We start from the raw sequence: 20,821 nt of genomic DNA, 5'->3' as shown, positions 1-20,821 counted from the left end.
TACAACTGGGCTAGTGCATGGAAGTCCCTGTGAAAACTCTTGAAAATGGTTGGTCTCGTCTGCTTCTCGGAACAGATGTGGAGTACGATTTTCTAGGGTTTGACGTGGATGACTTCCATGCACGGCTACGTACGCACGGCGACGATGTTGATGTGGACGATGTTCGTGAGTGGTTGGACGACGACGAGGGCGATCCTGGGTATCAGACGTTGTCTGATATCGAGATCGCGTCTTCGGTTGCTGGTGTCAGTCCCGGAAGATTCCGACGACGAAGGCGATGATGATGCGGACTCCTCTCAGAAGAACACTACTCCAGCCATCCCCAAGCTGAGCGCACTCCGGGAACATCTAGAGTTCGTCCTAGACTACCTGGAACACCCAGACTGCGACAGGGAGATGGGGCCCTTGGGACTCGTGGAGGAAGCACGTGCTTTCCGGCAGCGTATCATCAATCGCCAGAATCATCGGTCCTTGCGTCAGTCAACGATTGACAGTTTTTTCAGGCCCGTGACCCCCGCTGTGCCAAGCCCTGGTTCCACTCCGTTGCCTCCCCAAGACAGGCCCTCATGCTCCGAGCCACAGCCCAGCACATCACCTACAGTGGAGTCACCGCTCGTTGTGAGTTTGTGGCTATCTTCAGAGTCTTCTGTAGTTGGTACGCCATCACCACGACCCACCGATGCACCCCTTGGTCGCCTGCCAGTGATACTCTTGGACTCTGACAGTGAATAAACAGCAAGAACTTCTCCACTAGACCACACGGGAATTTTGAGTGTTGTGCAGTGAAAAAAACGGTGTGTTGTGTTAAGGTTTTCGAAATGAGAGAAAAGACTCAGTGGAAACAAAATTTAACGTAACTAACCTTCTTTGTTTTGGCTTTAGAAATTGAAAAGATTGGGAAAAGTTTATGTGCAACACGAAAGTTAACTGGAACATTATTTGGACTAAAGTGAACACTGTGAAGAGAACGGACTTCTGTGTGTTATTGACTAAGTTCAGTGCAAGACTTCAGGAAGAGTGTACTGCAAGTGCTTCAGGAAATCGTTCTTACTGTCAGAGTCCGAGAGGAGGCGGTTATTCATCGAGGTGGCCAGGGACTTGCTGTAAGTAGCCAGAATGTTTCATATTGTACTTTTTTCCATACTATACTTACCAGAATGTTTCATACTGTACTTTTTTCCATACTATATTTACCTCATGCATGTGCAGTAGGAATGTGTTTTTCAGAGTTAGGCTAGGTTAGGGTCCATAAGTACCAGAATGTTTATTAATGTATGAACATACTTCTAAACCCTCATTTTATGATTCTTTTGCATTTATTTCAGTCATTTATGTGCCTTATTGGTGTGATTTGGGTGTTAAATAGGTGCTGTGCATGTCCGGAGGGAGTTGTATAGGTGTTTCTCTGAGTTAGGGTCCATAAGTACAAGTCCATAAGCTGGGGCCCAATATCCGGACGAAACCAATATCCGAACCTACCGATGGCTCTATTGATCCGGATATTGGAGGGGTTACTGTATATATGGTGTAGCATGAATATGAAAAGACAAGCATAAGAGCAGTGAAGATAGGGTTGTTTAGGAGTATGTGTGGAGTGGGGAGAGTTGATAGAATAAGAAATATATGAAAGGATGCAGAGTATGGAATTCTGTGGACACCTTTTCAAAGAGAGTGTGCTTAGACGATATGGCCATGTGGAGAGAATGGGTGTGGATAGGGTGGTAAAAAGGGTACATCTGGATGAATTTGAAGGTTGGGGGATATGTGGTAAACTAAGGAAGAATTGTATAGATGTAGTAATGAGTGTGAGGAAGAGGTATGGAAGCTGATGATGCCAGTTAACTGGCAGGGGATAGAGCTGGCTGGCTGGATTTTGTGCGGAGGAATGTACGAGGTGCTTCCCAAAAGTTTCAGTAATTTGAATATTGTAGGAAAATAAGTTACCTTACCTCCTAGTTCTCACTGTCGCCTTCGAAGTAGTCCCCTTGAGCATGTATGCAGTGGTCCCAGCGTTTTTTCCACGAGTCCATGCTTGCCTGGAAGACTTCAGACGTGATGGTCTTAAACACCATTCTGTCTGGATCTCCTCAATCGAGTCAAACTGATGCCCTTTCAGTTGTAATTTCAGCTTTGGAAACAGGAAAAAGTCGCAGGGGGCAAGGTCAGGCGAATAGGGTTGGTGGGGAATGACTACTGTGTTAGTGGAAGCCAGGAACTACCAGGCAACAATTGATGTGTGGGCAGGGGCGTTGTCATGATGCAGGACCCACTCCTTGTTCTTCTGCTGTTCTGGACATATGCGGTGGATGTTCTCCCTCAGACACTACAAAACTTCACAGTAAAACTTTCCGCTGACAGATTGACCGAGTGGAACGAATTCCTTGTGAACAATCCCTTGGATATCGAAGAAAACGATCAACATCGACTTGACATTGCTGCGAACTTGATGTGCTTTTTCCAGCCTTGGTGAATTGAGAGACTTTTGTTGCGATGACTGCTGCTTTGTCTCCGGGTCATGACCATAAACCCATAATTCATCACCAGTTATGACCTTGGAAATGAAGGTGGCATCATCTCTGACCTGATTCTTGAGCTCCCTGCAAACTGTAACGTGATGTGCCTTCTGCTCGTCACTCAGCAGTCTTGGCACAAATTTTGCAGTGATGCGACTCGTGCCTAACACGTCCGACAAAATGCGTTGCACGATGCTGTATGACAGTCCAACGATATTACAAACATCGTGGATAGTTTGTCACGATCTGCAAGGATGGGCTGACGAACGTTTCTGACATTTTCTGGTGTTGTTACCGTTGATGTTCGTCCAGAACGGTCATCATCTTCGACAGACATTCGTCCTTCATTGAACCGTTTGTACCAAAAAAAATGTTCTGCTTTGGGACATGGCATTGTCTTCAAAGGCATGCTGAAGCAACCGGTGAGTTTCTGCAGCCATCTTGTTGATCTTGAAGCAGAATTTGATGCAGTTTCTTTGTTGCGTGAGGTCTGCCATTGGAAAGCCACCAAACCCCCTACACACCACATTACAATAGTAAGCATAGCTCAACAACATGTTTGCTCACAGACACGGCCGGAGCCACACTGACGCACAGGGGGTGCTGCTAACTCCTCCTAGCGGCAAAAGGCAAAACTGCAAACGGTTGGCTTCAACTGTTCAAATTACTAGAACTTTTGGGTAGCACCTGGTATGACCTGGGTATGCCATCTATTTTTAACTTGACAGTTGTATGGTTGACTCTGTTGGATAGGTGAATGTGAAGCTACATATGGAGTAAGTTGTACATATCAGGTGGAGTGAGGATGCTAGGAGCTTGAATGAGATTGTGACCCATTCAGCTGGACAGACTTTAGTTAGTAAACTATATCATTCTATCCAAGTTTTTTTCAGGCTCTGGACCTTGCCACACCCTACCCTTAGATGGAAAAGGAGGCCTAAATGATGATGAGTTTATCCCTTCCTCCCAGACTAAACTAAGCTGGTTGAGGTCTTATCATATCTCATTGCTACAGATTGCAATCCTTATTTGTACAATATCTCTTTCAGCTAGGTGTAAGGCATTCAGTAATACACATTGAATTGTCCCGTGTACTGGTAAGCAGTTCCATATCTTTCTACAAAAGTTTTCCTTCCATCTGTGCAAGCTCTGTTCTTATTTTTTTTTCCATTTTCACCAAAGAGCACTAGGGAGGCTGGACAAGAGACAGTGTTGATGGAGGTGCAGCGTGAGGCAGAGCAGCATGGTGTGGGAGTCGCAGAAATCGGGCATGGGTTGGTGTTGAGGCAGGTGCGCACATTGGCCAGGGACCTGCAGCAGAAAGGAGGCAGTTGGAACTGCAAGTATGTCTTCTTTGTCTTATTCCTTGGAAAAATACATCAAATTACCATAGACTCACATTTTGCACAAAGCGTATTGTATGTGTGCCTTCATCCAGTACCCCCAACCTGTTTTGCCTGGCAAAGTAGTTGACCGTCATTCATTGCTTCCCAGCCAACATCCAAAATACCTGTACCTGTCACTCATGAATACGAGGAATGACTGAGGGTTGGTGTCCAAGTCTCAGTCCTGAAGGGGTTAGAGTGAGTTAGAATTCCATTTACCGGTGAGTTAAAATTCTACTCATTGCCCACTTATTACGGTACTATCATATTTCTTTTCATTTACAGTTTTTTATACTTAATGATCTGTGTGTTTTTTTGCATGTGTTTTATGGGGGCACATTTGTCAGTAGGGCCAAAAGAGGGTATTTTGGGAAAGTGTTTGGATTTTCTTAGACACATTAGCCCACTTCCACCCCAGAAGTTCGAATTGACCCGATTTGAACAATTCATTCTGCACAGTAATTTCCCATGATACAATAACCTTTGTCATATCCAGGTAAAGCCACCTAGGGAGGTGCTGTTCGGTGACATGCCTACAGATTTGGAAATAACACTCTCCCCAACTCCCCCTGCAGTGGGGGATCTAAACCAGTATAAAACCCAATTTACTGTACAGTAAGCTCGCCCCTAACATGTTCTCGCTGAACGCGCTCGCAATTATACGCGGTTAGTGCTGGGATACATATAAGACAATGTAAGATTAAAGAACCATTACGAAAACTATAAATTTACGAGGCCTTTGAAAGGCCAAATCCTCAAACCACAGCACAGCGCACACGGTTTGTTTTGATCACGTGATCATGTGATTTGCTATACTGCTTTTCCACAGTACTGTATTTGTAAATTAAATATTTACATTACTGTTCTGGTAAGTTTATGTACAAGTTAAAGTACTGTTAAATAACGTTAAAGTAAGAAATAAAGTCTTATAACCAGTTTACCTGGTAGGCATCGGAATATTGCCTTTTTTATTTGTTCGTTAAGGATTTGCTGCACTGCTTTTCCACAGTACTGCATTTGTAAGTTAAATATTTACTGTTCTAGTATGTAAGTTCAAGCACTTAAATAAAGTTAAAGCGTTAAATAAAGCCTTGTAACCAGTTAGCTTTATTTATATGATTGCCTATGATCGGTGGGTTCCGAGACAATTCTCCATCAAGTCAATTCGCCGTTGTACAATTCCCCGTCAAAACATGGACGATTCCCTGTCAGGACAATTCGCACCCTGAACGATTCCCCGTCATTCTATAAATATACTTATTTCACCTTTGAATTATATTCTAGCTTCACCCACAGCTGTCTTCAGGGGTCTAGGGAGCAAAATAAAGAGTAGTTAAAACTTACGTGGTTTTGTGCCGAATACACCACAGTTGGAACAAAACCCTTGCATTAGAGGCGAGCTTGCTGTACTGTATAACTGTTCAGATAATGAAAAACACCCTTGAATACAGTAATAAGTATGATGAAATGTCACTGTACCAGTGAAAGACCCAGAGCCAGTCAGAGAGACAAGAACCAGCCAGTTAAGCATTGCACTGTCACTAAACATGTCATACATGAAACACACACACTCTTACATTAACATATTACTCTCATTTAACTGAAGTCTTCCCAACTCAGCTTAGAAATCCTAATAAATCAAGACTTATCTAAGATTGCAGAATGGGAACAGAATAAACATTGTCTCATTTAATGTTAGGGGTGACTTTACACTCCCTCTTTTGTCTTTCTTTCTTTCATTCTTTCGTCTTCCTTCTGCCTGTGGGTGACTACACTGAGTGACAAGCCTAATGGTTTCCTGTACACCAGGAAACCATTTACTAAGCTGGGTGGTAACCACATAACCAAATTATGGCACCTGGTGGTTTAGTGGGTAATTACAGCACTCCAGTCGGATTGAGCCGGTTCAGGTTTATATCCAAGGGGTCGTTGGGGTTTATTGCACACGTAACGCCACTCAGGGATGAGTGAGGCTGGTCACTCTCATCTTAAATGTCAGGACCAAATTGCCTAGCCCCGGGCTTGTACGCTTCTCATGGGGCAACGTAGAGTTGGATGATGGATGGATGGATGGATGGATGGATAACCAAATAGATCTAGTTTACTTATAGACAGATATTGCATGATTCCGAAATTACCTTCAATGCAGCCAATATTCCTATCTCTAAAAGTATTGAGATTCTCAGTGTTTCATTTAACAGCGCTCTCAATTAGACCTCTCACATTAGATCACTTGCCACAACCACCTCAGAGAATTTTGGATTAGTGTAGAGGATCCATAGCTTCTTAGACAGGCAGCTTGCTATAATGTACAAGAGCCGTGTGCACTCTCAGCTCGAATATTGCTCACCTTTGTTGAATGGATGTGGAAAGATTGTACTAAAAGAACTGGATAAAATTTAGAACAAAGCCATAAGAATAATTAACAACCTAGCAATTACAAGTGAACTACCTATTCTATCTATCTATAGCCCGACGCCCTAATCCCGCAAAGGGTGGCCGCAGACAAAACGCCTCCAAGTCACTCTGTCACCCACCATTTGACTCCCCTCCCCCCAACTCACCCCCCCCTCCCTCATATACTTCTCAACTCCATCCCTCCACCTCATCCTCGGTCTACCCCTCCCTCTCCCTCCCTCCACCTCACCTACATACACCCTCTTAGTCAGTCTTTCATTCTCCATCCTCTCCACATGTCCAAACCACCTCAGTGTATTTCTCCTAATCTTTTCAACCACATCCACATCTACCCCACAACGTTCCTTCACTTCTTCATTCGTCAACCTGTCCCTCCATGTCACTCCACATGCTCCTCTCAAGTAACTCATTTCCACTGCTCTCACTCTTGACTTGTTCCCCTCTTGCAAGGTCCACGCCTCGCTTCCATACGTCAGGGTAGGGATCACAATACCATCATGCAGTGACTTCTTAACTTCCATACTCACCTCCCTATTTCTCATCACTGCTTTCAGTGTGCCAACAACCTTCCTTCCCTGCTGTACCCTTTCACGTACTTCATCCCCCAAAGTTCCATCCTTACTCATCACACTACCCAAGTACTTGAATGCACTCACATTCTCCATATCCTCACCATCCAACCTCACTGCACACTCTGTGACTTCATTCCTCTCAAACACCATAACTTTACTTTTGTTTACATTAACTTTCAGCTTCCTCCTCCTACACACTGTCCCAAATTCATTCACCAAACCTTGCAACTCCCATTCATCTTCACTCAACAATACTGTATCATCAGCAAACAGCAACACCGGAAGCTTCCAAATCTCACCCTCATTCATTAAGGCCACCCCACATCCACTGCCCTACCTTGTACCTCCTTTACGACCCATCCATATATATATTAAACAGCCAAGGAGACATTACACACCCCTGTTTCAGTCCCACATTGAGATCAAAGAACTCACTCAGCTCACCATCCACTCGCACCGTAGCCCTAGCTCCCTCGTACATACTCTTCACAGCACTCAACAAGTTCCCCTCACTCCATATATTCTTAATACCTTCCACATACCTTTCCTATCTATTCTGTCATAAGCTTTCTCCAAGTCCATGAAGGCAGCGTACACTTTCCTTCCCTTCTCTAGATACTTCTCCACTAAACATCTTAGAACAAATATCTGATCTACACACCCTTTTCCCTTCCTAAATCCCCCTTGTTCTTCTCCAACTAGCTCCTCTGTCATATGCCTAACCCTATCAATGAGTATTCTACCATATATTTTACCAGTCACACTAAGAAGGCAAATACCCCTATGGTTACCACATACTTCTCTCTCCCCTTTTCCTTTGTACAGAGGAACAATTATACCTGATTTCCAGTCCTCTGGAACCCTTCCCTCTTCCCAAGCCAATCTACACAACTTCCATATCCACTCCACAACAATCTCACCCCCATACCTAAGCATTTCACCACACACTCCATCAATTCCTGGGGCCTTTCCCAGCTTAATCTTCTTCATCGCTTCCACTACTTCCGACCTACTGATCTCTTCCTCCCTCCTCTCATCTCTTCTTCTCCCAGCCATTCCCCAACCACTTATACTCACACTGCTCTCACTCTCTACATTCAACAAATCCTCAAAGTGCTCCTTCCATCTCCTCAATTTCTCTCTCTTCTCCACCAACAATCTATTATTCCTATCTTTCACTCCCCTACTATTTCCCCTTTCACACTGCCTTACTTTCTTTACCTCCTTCCAAAACAATTTCTTACTCTCCCTCCATTTCACACTCAGATTCCTCCCAAACTCTTCATCCACTTTCTTCTTACTCTCCTTCACCAGTCTCTTAACCTCCCTTCTCCTGCTCACATATACTTCTCTCTTCTCTCTCTCATCTTCTCCCCTACCTCTACTCGCCAACCATTCACCATATGCCTTCTTCTTTTGTTCCACAGCTCGTTTCACCTCATCATTCCACCATGCTGTCCCTTGCACACCCTTGCATCTCCTCCTCACTCCACAAACCGCCTCACACGCTGTGCTTATCTCTTCCGTGAATATCTTACATACGTCTTCCACCCCTTCCATCTGCTCTAGCTCATACCTTCCCAATCTTTCTTCCACTATGCTCTTATACTCTGTCCTCTTCTCACTATCTTGCAATTTCTCCACTCTTCTCACAGGAGCTGCTTCCTCCTGTCTTCCCCTTCGCCTCCTCAACCACTTTCTTTGCAGCTCTACCTTGGCCATCACTAAGTGATGGTCCGAGACTCCATTCCCCCACCCTCTCCACACCCTTGCATCCAACACTTGTCTTCTCATTCGCTCATCCACACACGTAGTCTATCATTGCCTTTCGTTCAACAAGTTCACCATCCATCCTCCTCATTACTCTCCATGTATACCGGTGGATCATCTTATGACGAAAGTAGGTGTTGGCTATTGCCAACCCCTTACCAGCACAGATGTCCACCAAAGCACTACCATTCCCATCTACTTCCGCTGGCACACCCCACTGACCAACCACTCCATCCACTCGTACATTCCCGACTTTGCCATTCATGTCTCCAATCAACAGCACTCTCTCGCTCCTCTCAAACTTGTCCATACATGCTTCTACTCTCGCCCAAAACTCATCTTTCACTCTTGCCACTCGATCCTCTGTTGGAGCATATACACATACAATCGCCCATGCTTGTATACCTACTTTCATCCTCACCCATACAATCCTTGCACCCACTGTTCCATACTCTCTTATATTCTCCTTCCACTTCTTGCTTATCATCAGACATACTCCCTCTCTTGCCCTCTCATTCTCACTGACTCCCGCACATATACCTACACCGTATTCCCATTCTCTCATCCTTTCACCTTTCCATTTAGTTTCAGTCAATCCACATATATCCACTTTTGCATCCTCAAGCACCTGGACAATCTCTCTCTCTTTCACTTCATCATTCACTCCTCTCACATTCCACGTTCCTACTCTCAGAATGTCCTTTGTCCGTTCCTTAGTCATCAACGTATGGTCCGTCCGGGTCCGAGGCGCTTTATTTGCTTTTTTAGTTAGTTCTTTTTACGGGGTGGGGCACTAACCCACCACCAACCCTTTTAGTCGCCTCGTACGACAAGCAGGGATACTGGGGGAGTATTCTTGAAACCCCCCTACCCCCAGGGGTACCTCCTCTACAAATAAGGTGGAATGTTGCCTCCCTTGCATTTTTTCACAGACACGTTTATGACCAATACTTATACGAAGCTGCATCTGTTGTGCCACTTCTCCATGCCTTCCAATGTGCTACACAGGCATTCGGTAGCTCTCAAGACTGGACTGTCATACTGCAACATTGCAGAACTTTTGCTTATCAGAATTCATATATTCCTTGAACTGCCTATCTTTGGAACTCCCATTCTCAGATTAGTTTCCCCTGAAATTTCAACCTGCAGCAGTTCAAATCCTGCTGTTAGAGATTTTTTATGAATGAAGGACACCTGTAATCTGATGTATGGATTTTGTTTGTTTGTTTGTTTAATTTACTTTGTTTCTCCTTCTTTTGTTCATCTTCTGCAAGAGAGAGAGAGACAGACAGATAGACAGACAGAGAAATACTGTATTACACAGATCTATGTTTAGCAGTCAGTGAAACAGTGTATTAGGTGGCTGTGCATATGTGATTATGCAAGAAGTGCCAGCCCACCAGTGCTTGTTTACAGCCAGGAGTAAAAGTTAAAAGTCACTGAGTTCTGTTTCCCATGTTTCCTGTTCCTCCCCAAACAGCAGAATATTGTGCATTCTTATACTGGCTAGTGTAATTCATATTGCAATGACAAAGCAGTTTATGTAACCTCAGCCATAGACCCAGCTGGTCATCATATTAAAGTTTTTCTTATGGCAGTACATGTGTCAGGCCTGTCACCACTCATCTGAGCAAACCACAAAAAATTTTTGAGCACTCATCATTCTGAGAGTAGGTCAGAGTTTTGAATGAATGCATTCTCCTACCTCTAAAATTCACCAGTTGATGTCTGGCTGTACTTGGTAACTCTCATAGATCCACCACTGCACTGTGTTAGCCACAAGCCTTCAGTGCACATGAATTTCCCATCACAAGAGAGTGCTGTTGTACATTACTTCCAGCCTTGTCTTTTTTTTTTCCCATTGTGTCCAGGTGACATGTATATGTGATGCCCTGGGGATGTCCAGGTGACACATATACATGATCTAGGGTTTCGCGGCATTGTTTGAATATTCCGCGGGTTATTTTCACCACACGCAGCCAGTGGCAACCCTCCTGCACGCATCTGAGTCATGGTCCAGTTACCTGTGTACCTCTGTAATGGATAGGCCTACGCAAAAAGTTTTCCCTGTGTCCAGATCCTTGGCTGAGCACCCGCAGCTGACGACTTCAACATCAATGAAGTCAGAAAAGAAAAGGCCTTAGTAATAGTGAAATAGGGAGAGAACTCAAGATGACATTATCACCAATTGTGAGTGGAGAAAGTGACTCTTCCTCCCAGGAAAGCGATCTCCATGATGAGTGTCTATATTTGTGTGTCGTGTGAGGTGGATGGAGGAGGTGAGTTCTCCACTGTGCACCCATCGTTTCCCCGTGTATGTTCATCTGCTGTTTCTGATGATGGGAGTGGTTCAGAGGGTATTGACGATCCTGGAGAGGGGGATATTGGCACGAATGGGGAGATGGAAGAGGAGGTAGGGAGAGGAGAAAGGGAGGAGGTGGAGGAGGGAGGAGGAAATGCAGTGTATCGAGCCTCGCGCCACCCCTCTGTCTGTTTACGTTAATGATGGAAGCAGAAAGTTTGTTTCATGATGAAACAGTGCCTTATTTTTTATTGAAAGTTTATGTGTGTGTACTGTATCTTTGTTATGCTGAAAAAGTACAAATTACAGGAAAAAAAATTGTTATAGTGGAAAATATATTGGAGTGGAGAAAAGGCAGCAGTTGTTGGAGTGGCCCTAGTGAGAGAGGGCAGTGTTTGGAAACTCCCTTTATTGTTGTTTACAGATGATACTGTGTTGTTAAGTGAAGATAAAGGGGAGCTGCAAGGCTTGTTGGTTGAGTTTGGGAGAGTGTGTAAGAAATGGGATCTAAAGGTGAATGTAGGGAAGAGTAAAGTTATGGTCTTCGAGAGAAATGAAGTCAATGAATGTCCAGTGAGGTTGGATGAGGAGGTAATGGAAAATGTGAGTGCGTTTAAGTACTTGGGTAGTGTGATGAGTAAGGATAGAAGTTTAGAGGGTGAAGTGCTTCAAAAGGTACAGCAAAGAAGAAAGGTTGCCAGTTCCTTGAAAGCAGTGATAAGAAATAGGGAAGTGAACATGGAAGTGAAAAAGTTACTGCATGACGGTATTGTGATACCAACTGTAATGTATGGAAGTGAAGCTTGGACCTTGTTATGGTCTTTGAGAGAAGTGAAGTCAGTGAATGTACAGTGAGGTTGGATGAGGGGGAAATGGAAAATGTGAGTACGTTTAAGTACTTGGGTAGTGTGATGAGTAAGGATGGAAGTTTAGAGGGTGAAGTGCTTCAAATGGTACAGCAAAGAAGAAAAGTTGCCAGTTCCTTGAAAGCAGTGATAAGAAACAATGAAGTGAACATGGAAGTGAAAAAGTTACTGCATGACAGTATTGTGATACCAACTGTACTGTATGGAAGTGAAGCTTGGACCTTGTTGGAGGGACAGAAGTCAAGAGTTAGAGCAGTGGAAATGAGTTATTTGAGTGAAGCATGTGGATTCACATGGAGATACAGACTGAGAAATGAGGAGGTGAATGAACATTGTGGTGTAGATGTGGATGTGATAGGAAGCATTGAGAGAATCACTCTGAGGTGGTTTGGCCATGTGGAGAGGATGGAGAACAGGAGACTGATGAGGAAGGTGTATGTGAGTGAGGTGGAGGGAAGGGGAGAGGGAGGGGGAGGCCAAGGATGAGATGGAAGGATGGAGTGGAGAAGTATATGAGAGAGGGGGTGTGAACTGGGAGCAGGGCAGTGAAATGGCGGGGGACAGGGCAATATGGAGGCGATTTGTTTGTGGCCGCCTCTTATGGGATTAAGGTGCATCTGGCAATAGACAGATAGATAGATAAAGAAAGGGAGGAGGAAACATGGTGCCTCACCCCACCACTGTGTCTGTTTACGTGAATAATGGAAGCAGAAATATTGTTTCATGATGAAATTAGTGCCATATTTTTTATTGAAAGTTTTCATGTGTGTATATTTATGATGATGAAAAAGTCTAAATTACAGGAATAAATTCTGTTATAGTGGAAAATACAGTATTTTCGATTATGGACAGTGCGTGAATAACTATTTTCTTTACAATATTTGTTTTTAGGTTTAATGTAGTAGTAGTAGTAGTATAGTAATGTCCCAATATTTGATGCCTCTAGATGCGATATCTCGGCTTAGCAGTGGGGGTACAAACTGCACCAGGCCCCGATACCCAGTAGGCAAGCCCCGGTTTAACGATGGGCCCTTCGATGTCGTGCTTGCAGATGACGGGCCGAAATTTTGAATCACACACGTTCCCGCGGCCAGCTGAGTCCTCCAGCCTCCCAGGATGCACAGAAACGCTCGCTCAGGCCCCGTGCCCATCGCTTACCTCACGCTTACCCATTTCGTTCTTCTCACACTGTCCATCTCAGAGTGAGGATCTCCCTTACCCTCGCCTGCCACGCATCATATTGCACCACTAACATTACGCAAGCTGCTATCGTAGCGCATCGTAACTGTGTTCGAGCAGTACCTGGAGTAGAGCAGTGATACTAATCGTGTGTGGAGTGCAAGATTGTGTGATTTTGGGCCCAAATAAGTGAGATAATGTCTGGTAAGGGTGTTAGATGTGGTGTGGCTAGTGGTGGTGCTAGTGGAGGCCCTAGTCATGGTGGTAAGCAGCCTGCTAGTGGTGGTGCTGTTGATGTTCCAACAAAGCGTGCACGTAAGACTGTGTTACTGGAGGTGAAATTAGACATCCTTAAGCGGCACAACAAAGGGGAAGGTGCGTTTTCTAATGCCTTGGCTCTCCACCTGGCCCAGTTCACTGTCTCCACGATCATAAAGGAGGAGGAGGCCATGAAGGCTGCTGCTGGGTAGGTTGCAACCTTATTTGCCTCCCATATCACGCCACCAGCGAGAGCCTGTGATGGAGGAGCTGGAGCGGATGCTGCTCACGTGGGTGGAAGATCAGATCCGGTGCAAGGCACCCATGAGCCAGGCTGTTATTTGCACTAAGACTTTCTCGCTCAGGGACGAGCTAAAGGTCAGGCATAAGCCTGATGAAAGCGAGACCTTTAAGGCTAGCCATGGGTGGTTTGACCGGTTTAAGAGGTAGGCAAATCTCCACCACGTGAAGATGTACGTGAGGCAGCGTTTCCTGATGAGCTGAAACGCATCATTGCGAGCATGGCTGTAGTTCAAAGCAGGTGTTGAATTTTGATGAGACTGGGCACTTTTGGAAGAGAATGTCCTCCAAGACATATCTTGCAATGGGGGAAAGGTCTACGCCAGGATTCAAGGCCTCGAAGGGCCGGCTGACACTGCTGCTTGGGGGCAATGCCGAGGGTGACCTTAAGTTGAAGCCGCTCCTAGTCTACTACTCGGAGGACCCCAGGGCTCTGGTGGGGTATGTTAAGGAGAACCTTGGGGTTATCTGGAAGACAAACAAGAAGGCTTGGTTGACTTCAGATATCTGCTCGTCATATTTTCACTTGTACCTCTCTCGTGTGCTGAAGAGGTATGCGTCTCATGAAAATCTGGCAAACAGATTTCTCCTGGTGGTGGATAACGCACTTAGCCACCTGCCCGCAATGAAGAAATGGGCCAGCAGTATTGAGGTGCTGTTCCTACCCCCGAACACCACGTCTTTGTTGCAGCCAATGGACTAAGGGGTGATCGCAGCCTTTAAGGCCTACTACCTCCACCACACGATGAAGCAGTTGGTAAGGGCCTGTGACAGTGATGACAAGACAACAGTACAGGAATTCTGGAGAGGGGTACAACATACACCATGCCCTGGAGAACATAACTGCAGCATGGGACGAGGTGAGCAAGGCGATGATGAACGGTGTGTGGCGGAAGCTGTGGCCAGAGTGTGTTCACTCCTTCACCGGCTTCCCCGAGGGCGTGCAACCTCCGCCTGTCAAGCGTGTGCAGCAGGACATTGTTGAGTTGTTGCACGAAGTGGGCTTTGGGGAGGTCGACGAGGATGATGTGGAGGAGGTCAGCAACAAGGAGCTCCTCAATATGGAGATCTAGCAGGCACACCAGAAGGCAGAGGAGGAGGAGGTTGTGCCTGAGGTCCGAGCTCTCAGCATCAAGATCCTGAAGGAGATGCTAACGAAACTGGACGAGATTATAGACCTCATGAAAACACATGATCCCATCCCAGGACGAAGCAGGGACACAGCTAATCGGCTCGAGGAGAGTATGAAAGTCTACAGGACGATGCTGGAGGAGAAGAGGGCGGCCAGGCAGACAGCGATCACAGCCTTCTTTAAGCAGGTCCCCACCAGGCCAGCAAGTCACATAGGATCTCCCCAGTCCTCAACGAGCAGAGCATCACCCCAGCCTTCAACCAGCAAGGCATCTCCCCAACCTTCAACCAGCAAGGCATCTCCCCAACCTTCAGCCAGCAGAGAAACACCGAGGGACACCTCCCACTGAGGATGTGCTCGGCCCGTTGTGCTGGACCTAACCTCCAGCCGATCGCCATCACCTGTGTCTCCACTAAGGCACTCTACCACTCCATCGCTGCCTTCCTCGTCCCACCCTCCATCTCCCACACCACTTCGGCCACTATCTCTGTCTCCCTTGCCACGACAAGAGCCACTGCAACTGACTCCATCGCTACCTCATCATTCATCGCAGTGGTCTCCCTTGCCACCTTACCTGACATCATAGCTGTTTCCCACACCACCTCCTCTATCATCGCATTGCACTCCATCGCCACCCCCAGAGCCATCACATTGCACCTCATCGCCACCGCCTGAGCCAGCGCATCACACCCCATCGCCTCCGTTTGAGTCATCGCATCGTACTCCATTGCCTCCGCCTGAGTCATCGCATCGCACTCCATTGCCACCCCCCTCTGCCCCTACCCTGGAGATGGGGTTTGCAGGCTTTGAGGAGGAGGATTGTGTTGGGGAGCACCACATGTCCCCGAGCCTCGGGGGGGTAGCAAGGATGATAACCAGGACTAGACATGGACTTTCAAGAAGTAAGTGATGAGGGGTGTTTGATATTGTTTAACCTATTCCTTATGATTTTCAGGCTTTATTTTTGCTTTCAGTGAGTTATTTACAGGTGTTAGGCTTGGGTTAGCTTCCTTGACAGCTGTTAGGCCATTTAGATTGCCTTTAAACCTGTTTTTGGGCTCATCTTAATGGGTTTTGGACTTGGTTTGGGGGGAAGCCCAAGGCTGGTAAATGGTCCACGTTGAAATATACGTTAAAAGTACCCCGATATACGATACACTGCCTAACAATGGGGTTTTACCTAACCAATTAGATCGTTAACCCAGGGTATTCCTGTAATAGTAGTAGTAGTAGTGGTATTTGTGGTAGTAGTGGTGGTGGTAGTTATAGTGGTAGTTATAATAATAGTTTTTCATTCATTCATTCATTCATTGCCAGACGCCATGTATCCCAAACGGGGTGGCCAACGGCTTAGAGTTAATTGTTTTACAGGGTGGGGCACTAATCCTCCACCAACCCCACTTGTAATAGTAGTAATAATAATAATAGTATTTGTAGTAGTTGTAATACCCAGACTTCGAGTTGCACAGCGGTGCCAGAATCAAGCGACAGTGCAAGCCAAACATACATCTGTGTGTGTGTGTGTGTGTGTGTGTGTGTGTGTGTGTGAGAAAGAGAGAGAGAGAGAGTGTCTGTCTGTCTGTCCGTAAGGCGGTGTGGTGGTGAGGCAAGTAGGCAGCCTGCCTCAAGGTCGTTGCAATGGTTACCGGCCTCCCAGCAGCAAGTACGCCCAGTTAGAGAAAATTTTTCACGTTAATAGTATTTTGGTGGATCGCGGTCTTCTGGAAGTGTTACTGAAGTGTTCATATTGTGGAGGGCTTGTCTAAGCTTTAGTTGTTTCACTGAACCTCTGCCATGCATATGGATACCAGCAAAGAAACAAAAATTGCCCCCTTTCCCCTCACACTCACTCTCTCTACACACACTTCACGGACCATTTGATGCAATCGGCTTGAAGTCGAAGGATTGGTGAGTATAATGACACTTCATTTTTTATTTTTGGTTAAGTATTAACTGAGATATGAAGATTTAAAAATAGGTGATTTTTTCAGGAATGCCCGGCTGTTGGAAGGATTTGCGGGAATATGTGCCAGACGTGATGAGTTAATATAGATTTCTGTCTTTGTACAGCTTTTCTAGGCCGTGCCATTATCAGGACAATAGCACGAACATGAAAAGAAAAGATTAGGGAGGGGGGGGGGGAGAGCAGAGTGAACTAGCTGTGTACACCTCTTCTCTGCTTGGAAGTCTGGGGACTACTGGTCACTGGGCTTAGCATCAGTTCATTTACCCTCCCAGAGTTGCCATATGGTGATGAGGCATTTGTTTATAAACATGAATTAAAAATAAATACTAGGCCTACAAAAAAAGTGCGCATATCTGTGGACAGCCAAAGTGTAAACAAACAGCTGGGAGGGGTGGAATTTAATTAAATGATGATTTAAATGCCTTAGAGTTGGAATATTAACCTGAAATTTTGGGAGAGTATTGCCAAATTATAGGTGATTACCATACTGTGGGAAACTCAGATTCGAAAAAAATGCAATTTTCACTTGAAAAACCCTGGCTAGTCCCTTAAGATGCTTGGGAAGAACATATTATTCATTTATTCATTCATCTAACCCAGCATTGCCCCATGAAGAGCGTAGGAGCCCGGGGCTAGGCAAGAGTCCTGACAGTGAAGATGAGCGTGACCAGCTTGACTCATCCCTGAGTGGCATTACATGAGCAATAAACCCCAACCCCCCCTTGGATATAAACCTACACCGGCTCAATCCGATTGGAGCATTGGAGCACTTTAATTAACCACTAAACCACCAGGTGCCATAATTTGATTATATGGTTACTTTCCAGTGTAGTGAATGGTTTTCATACAGGAAATCATTTGCCTTGTTACTCATTGTAGAGTGACCTGTAGACAGAAGGAAGAGGAAAGAAAGACAGAAAAGGAAGGAAGAAAGAGGGGAAAGGGCAGGCACTTGAGAGCAGTACTGCATCACATAAGGAAAAGGTTTGATTCCATCTCTGTTCACTTTTTTTATTTTTAATTATTTATTTATTTTTTTGTGGAGCCCTCCGAAGTTTTCACAGTGCTTGCTCAAGATGCTTGGGAAAAACATGTCTTATAAGGAGAAGGTCATAATTGTCTTTTTACTAAAATATGTAAGTGGTAGGTGGTGGTGACCTTCATCCACTCACGATGTAATACCACCCACTTCTTCCTCCACCTGTGTCATTCAGCTTCTGTGTCTGTCATCCTTTCTTCTTACCTTTCCCTTTCCTTCCTGACACTTTTTATTACTCTGCTTTCCACTTCAGGCATCTCTGCACTGAATGACAAGCCTAATGTTTTCCTGCAACCCAGGAAGCTATTTACGATGCTGGATGCTAACTGTTTAACCAGATAAAGAGGTGATGTGGAGCCTTCTGTGATGCCCCTGCAAACTGGGTGGAGAGATGCAAATACAGCATCCATCCAGGAACCAAATCTCCACACTTTTCCCCTGTCAGCCATGGAAGCATTGGTTCACTGCACAGGGTGACCCTGCAGGGGTGATTGCTTGCATGCAGTTGATGGGTCTGCTTTTCCAGAGAGATGGAGGTTGATCAAACAACAGCAGCAGCCACAGAGTAAGATCCATGTTAAAGATATTGTCATACTCAAGATGCAACACTGCAGACTGAAGGCTACATGTCATAAACTGCCAACTGCTCAACTCCTGCCAATAAAACCATGTTCTGGTTGACCACACAAGACTAATAAGGTCTCAGATGTTCTTCTGAGGAAAGACTTCTAGCATCACCGCGGCAAAGTAACAAAGAAACCACTCTGATATCCTGGAAAATGTATCACTGTACCATTGACCATAATCTCCGAAATGAGCAGAATCGGCCTCATGTCAAGCAGTCAAGAAACCTCTCCTCACAGAAAAAAATGAGCAAAGCTTATCTCAAATTTGTCCAGAGTTATCGACATTGGACATTGGAGCAGTGTACAAACATCATGTGGTGTGATGAGAGCTCATTCCATTGTGCCAAATTGTGTATTACTATAGTCGTGGTGCACGACTCTGAGGTTGTCATTATTGTACCCTGGCAACCTAACGTTCAAAAGTATGTCTGATTTCGTATCATATTATACATGAATCATATTATTATGCACGAATATATTGTACACAAATATTATTATACACGAACATATTTTACACGAATATCATGCATCTCGTATTATACACGAAATCAGATGCACTTTTGAATGATAGGTTGCCGCGAGTTGCCCACAAACAGTTTGCAGGTACCACTATCAGTTCACCAGGAAAGCTATAAAATACACAGAGCATGTTATGATGTGTGGGTACTCTAGTTGTGTTTGGGAGAGGTAGTTTGTGTCCTCTCACAGAATGTAACACTGAACAGTGATCAGTATTTTCAGGTGCTAAAATATCATTTGCATTCAGTTTGCAACATTCATGGTTGTGATATCTTTACCCAGATGATGCACCTTGTCATTTGTCCCCAAAAGAGCTCAGGTGGTTAAGTGATAACAATATTCAGAATCTGCAATGGCCAGAGAACAGCTCAGATCTGAATCCTTGTTGAAAATGCTTGGTTGTTTATGAAAAAGAACCTCATCTGTGCTCCACCTGACCAAGGCCATCAAGAAGTTGGGGATACAGGGGATACAGGAATCTGTCTGACTTCTTGCCAGAATGTCTGCACTGGTCATAGACAATAAAGGCTGGACCACCAGATACTTGTGGTTAGCAGTACCTAATCATGTTTTTTTTCTCCTTAAGGTAATTTTGTCACAAAAAACTTTTTGCAGTGAGTGTGCAGCATCAACACAGGCAGATATCCCAGTGTTGGCAAGCTCCAGAAAGCCATTTTGAACAACTGTGAAATCCGAAGGTGCTTTTGGTTTGGGTCCAGAAGGTTAGGAAAGACTGTTAAAATGGCCTATAAATTGAGAATGGCAGGTCAAAGGTCAAGGTCACATGGGAAGGTCAACATAAGTAGTTTTTATCAGATTTGGAATAAACTTTGTGGGAGAGTCAGTGTAAGGCTTGGAATTGATTTTAAAAACCATCAAATAGCAAGATCAGAGGGAAAGGTCAAATGCCATGGTTATGTGGCAGAGTCACTTTTAACAGTTTCAGTCCAATTTACAGTTGATCCCAGTTTGTTTGATGGTTCGTTGTATAGCAGGGATGAAGGAACTCTGTTTCAAGGGCAGTTGGTCAAAAGCCAAGGTCACAAGGCAGAGTCAGATGTTTAGCCCTTTAGTATTGAACTCTTCAAGTGCGCTCTTCTTGTTTGTGTTTGTATTATTCAAGGCAGCCTTTAAAAGTTACGTGCATACATATACCTAATTGAAAATGCCATACTTCCTCAAGGAAACCCAGTACAGTACAACTGATGTTTTCTATGGACTGGAAGCTAAGCCAAGTGCCAGAACCACCTATTTACTTCCCAACAGTTGATTGAACCTGGTGGGGACAAAAGGCATTTAATATATGTAAAAAAAAAAAAAAAAAAAAATGTAATGGCTGGTTAGAGTGGTTATGGCTATGTGCGTGGGTGCTCGCACCCAGGTGAGAGTGAATGGAGATTGAAGGGATGAGCTTTCCGTGAATGTTGGCATGCGTCAAGGGCCAGTCTTGATCCCCTTATTTTTTTTATCATGGTGCTCAAAGCCCTCTCATGTGACTTCCAAAATGGACTCCTATGGGAAACATTTTATACTGATGACTTGATATTGATTGCAGAGAATGAATGGGAGGTGAAGGAAAGATTTAGGAAGTGGAGAGATAGAATGGGGCACAATGGTTTGAGAGTAAATGTGGATAAAACAAAAGTGATGATATCTAGGACTGATGACATTACTGCCATGTGCAGTTTGTCAGCAAGGGTGTGGGAAGTAACTTCATCTTGTGCAGTATGTGTGATAAAGTGGATGCATAAGACATCTGGTGGTAGAATGCGAGATTATGTATTATTTATTTTTTATGCAAAGAAGAAGAAACCAAAGGCAATGTGCCAACAAATTGTTCCCTCCGAGAAAAAACAAAAACAAGATAACAGAGAGCCAAATTCAAAATCTGTTCATTTTGAGATGCTTGGGCACACTGCATTTGAAAGACTGGAGGTCATAGGCAGTAGGAAATACAGACAGAGGGAGAAAGTTCC

The 20,821-nt window shown here is 44.8% G+C and overlaps 1 protein-coding gene across 1 annotated transcript in view; it reads left to right on the top strand.

Annotated features, from left to right (window-relative positions):
• The window catches only part of LOC145405068 (uncharacterized), a 457,223-nt gene that overhangs the window by 16,178 nt on the left and 420,224 nt on the right, over positions 1 to 20,821 (top strand). Inside the window, exon 3 of the mRNA XM_080276570.1 lies at positions 3,696 to 3,856. Within this exon, the coding sequence (XP_080132696.1) occupies positions 3,696 to 3,856 (161 nt within the window). The remainder of the gene's footprint in view (positions 1 to 3,695; positions 3,857 to 20,821) is intronic.

This window comes from Coenobita brevimanus, chromosome 65 (assembly GCF_032717465.1).
Source record: "Coenobita brevimanus isolate Jiangsu-jjx chromosome 65, ASM3271746v2, whole genome shotgun sequence".
Lineage (NCBI taxonomy): Eukaryota > Metazoa > Arthropoda > Malacostraca > Decapoda > Coenobitidae > Coenobita > Coenobita brevimanus.
The sequence above is the reverse complement of the archived record's forward strand: the minus strand, read 5'-3'. Positions and strand labels throughout refer to the sequence as shown.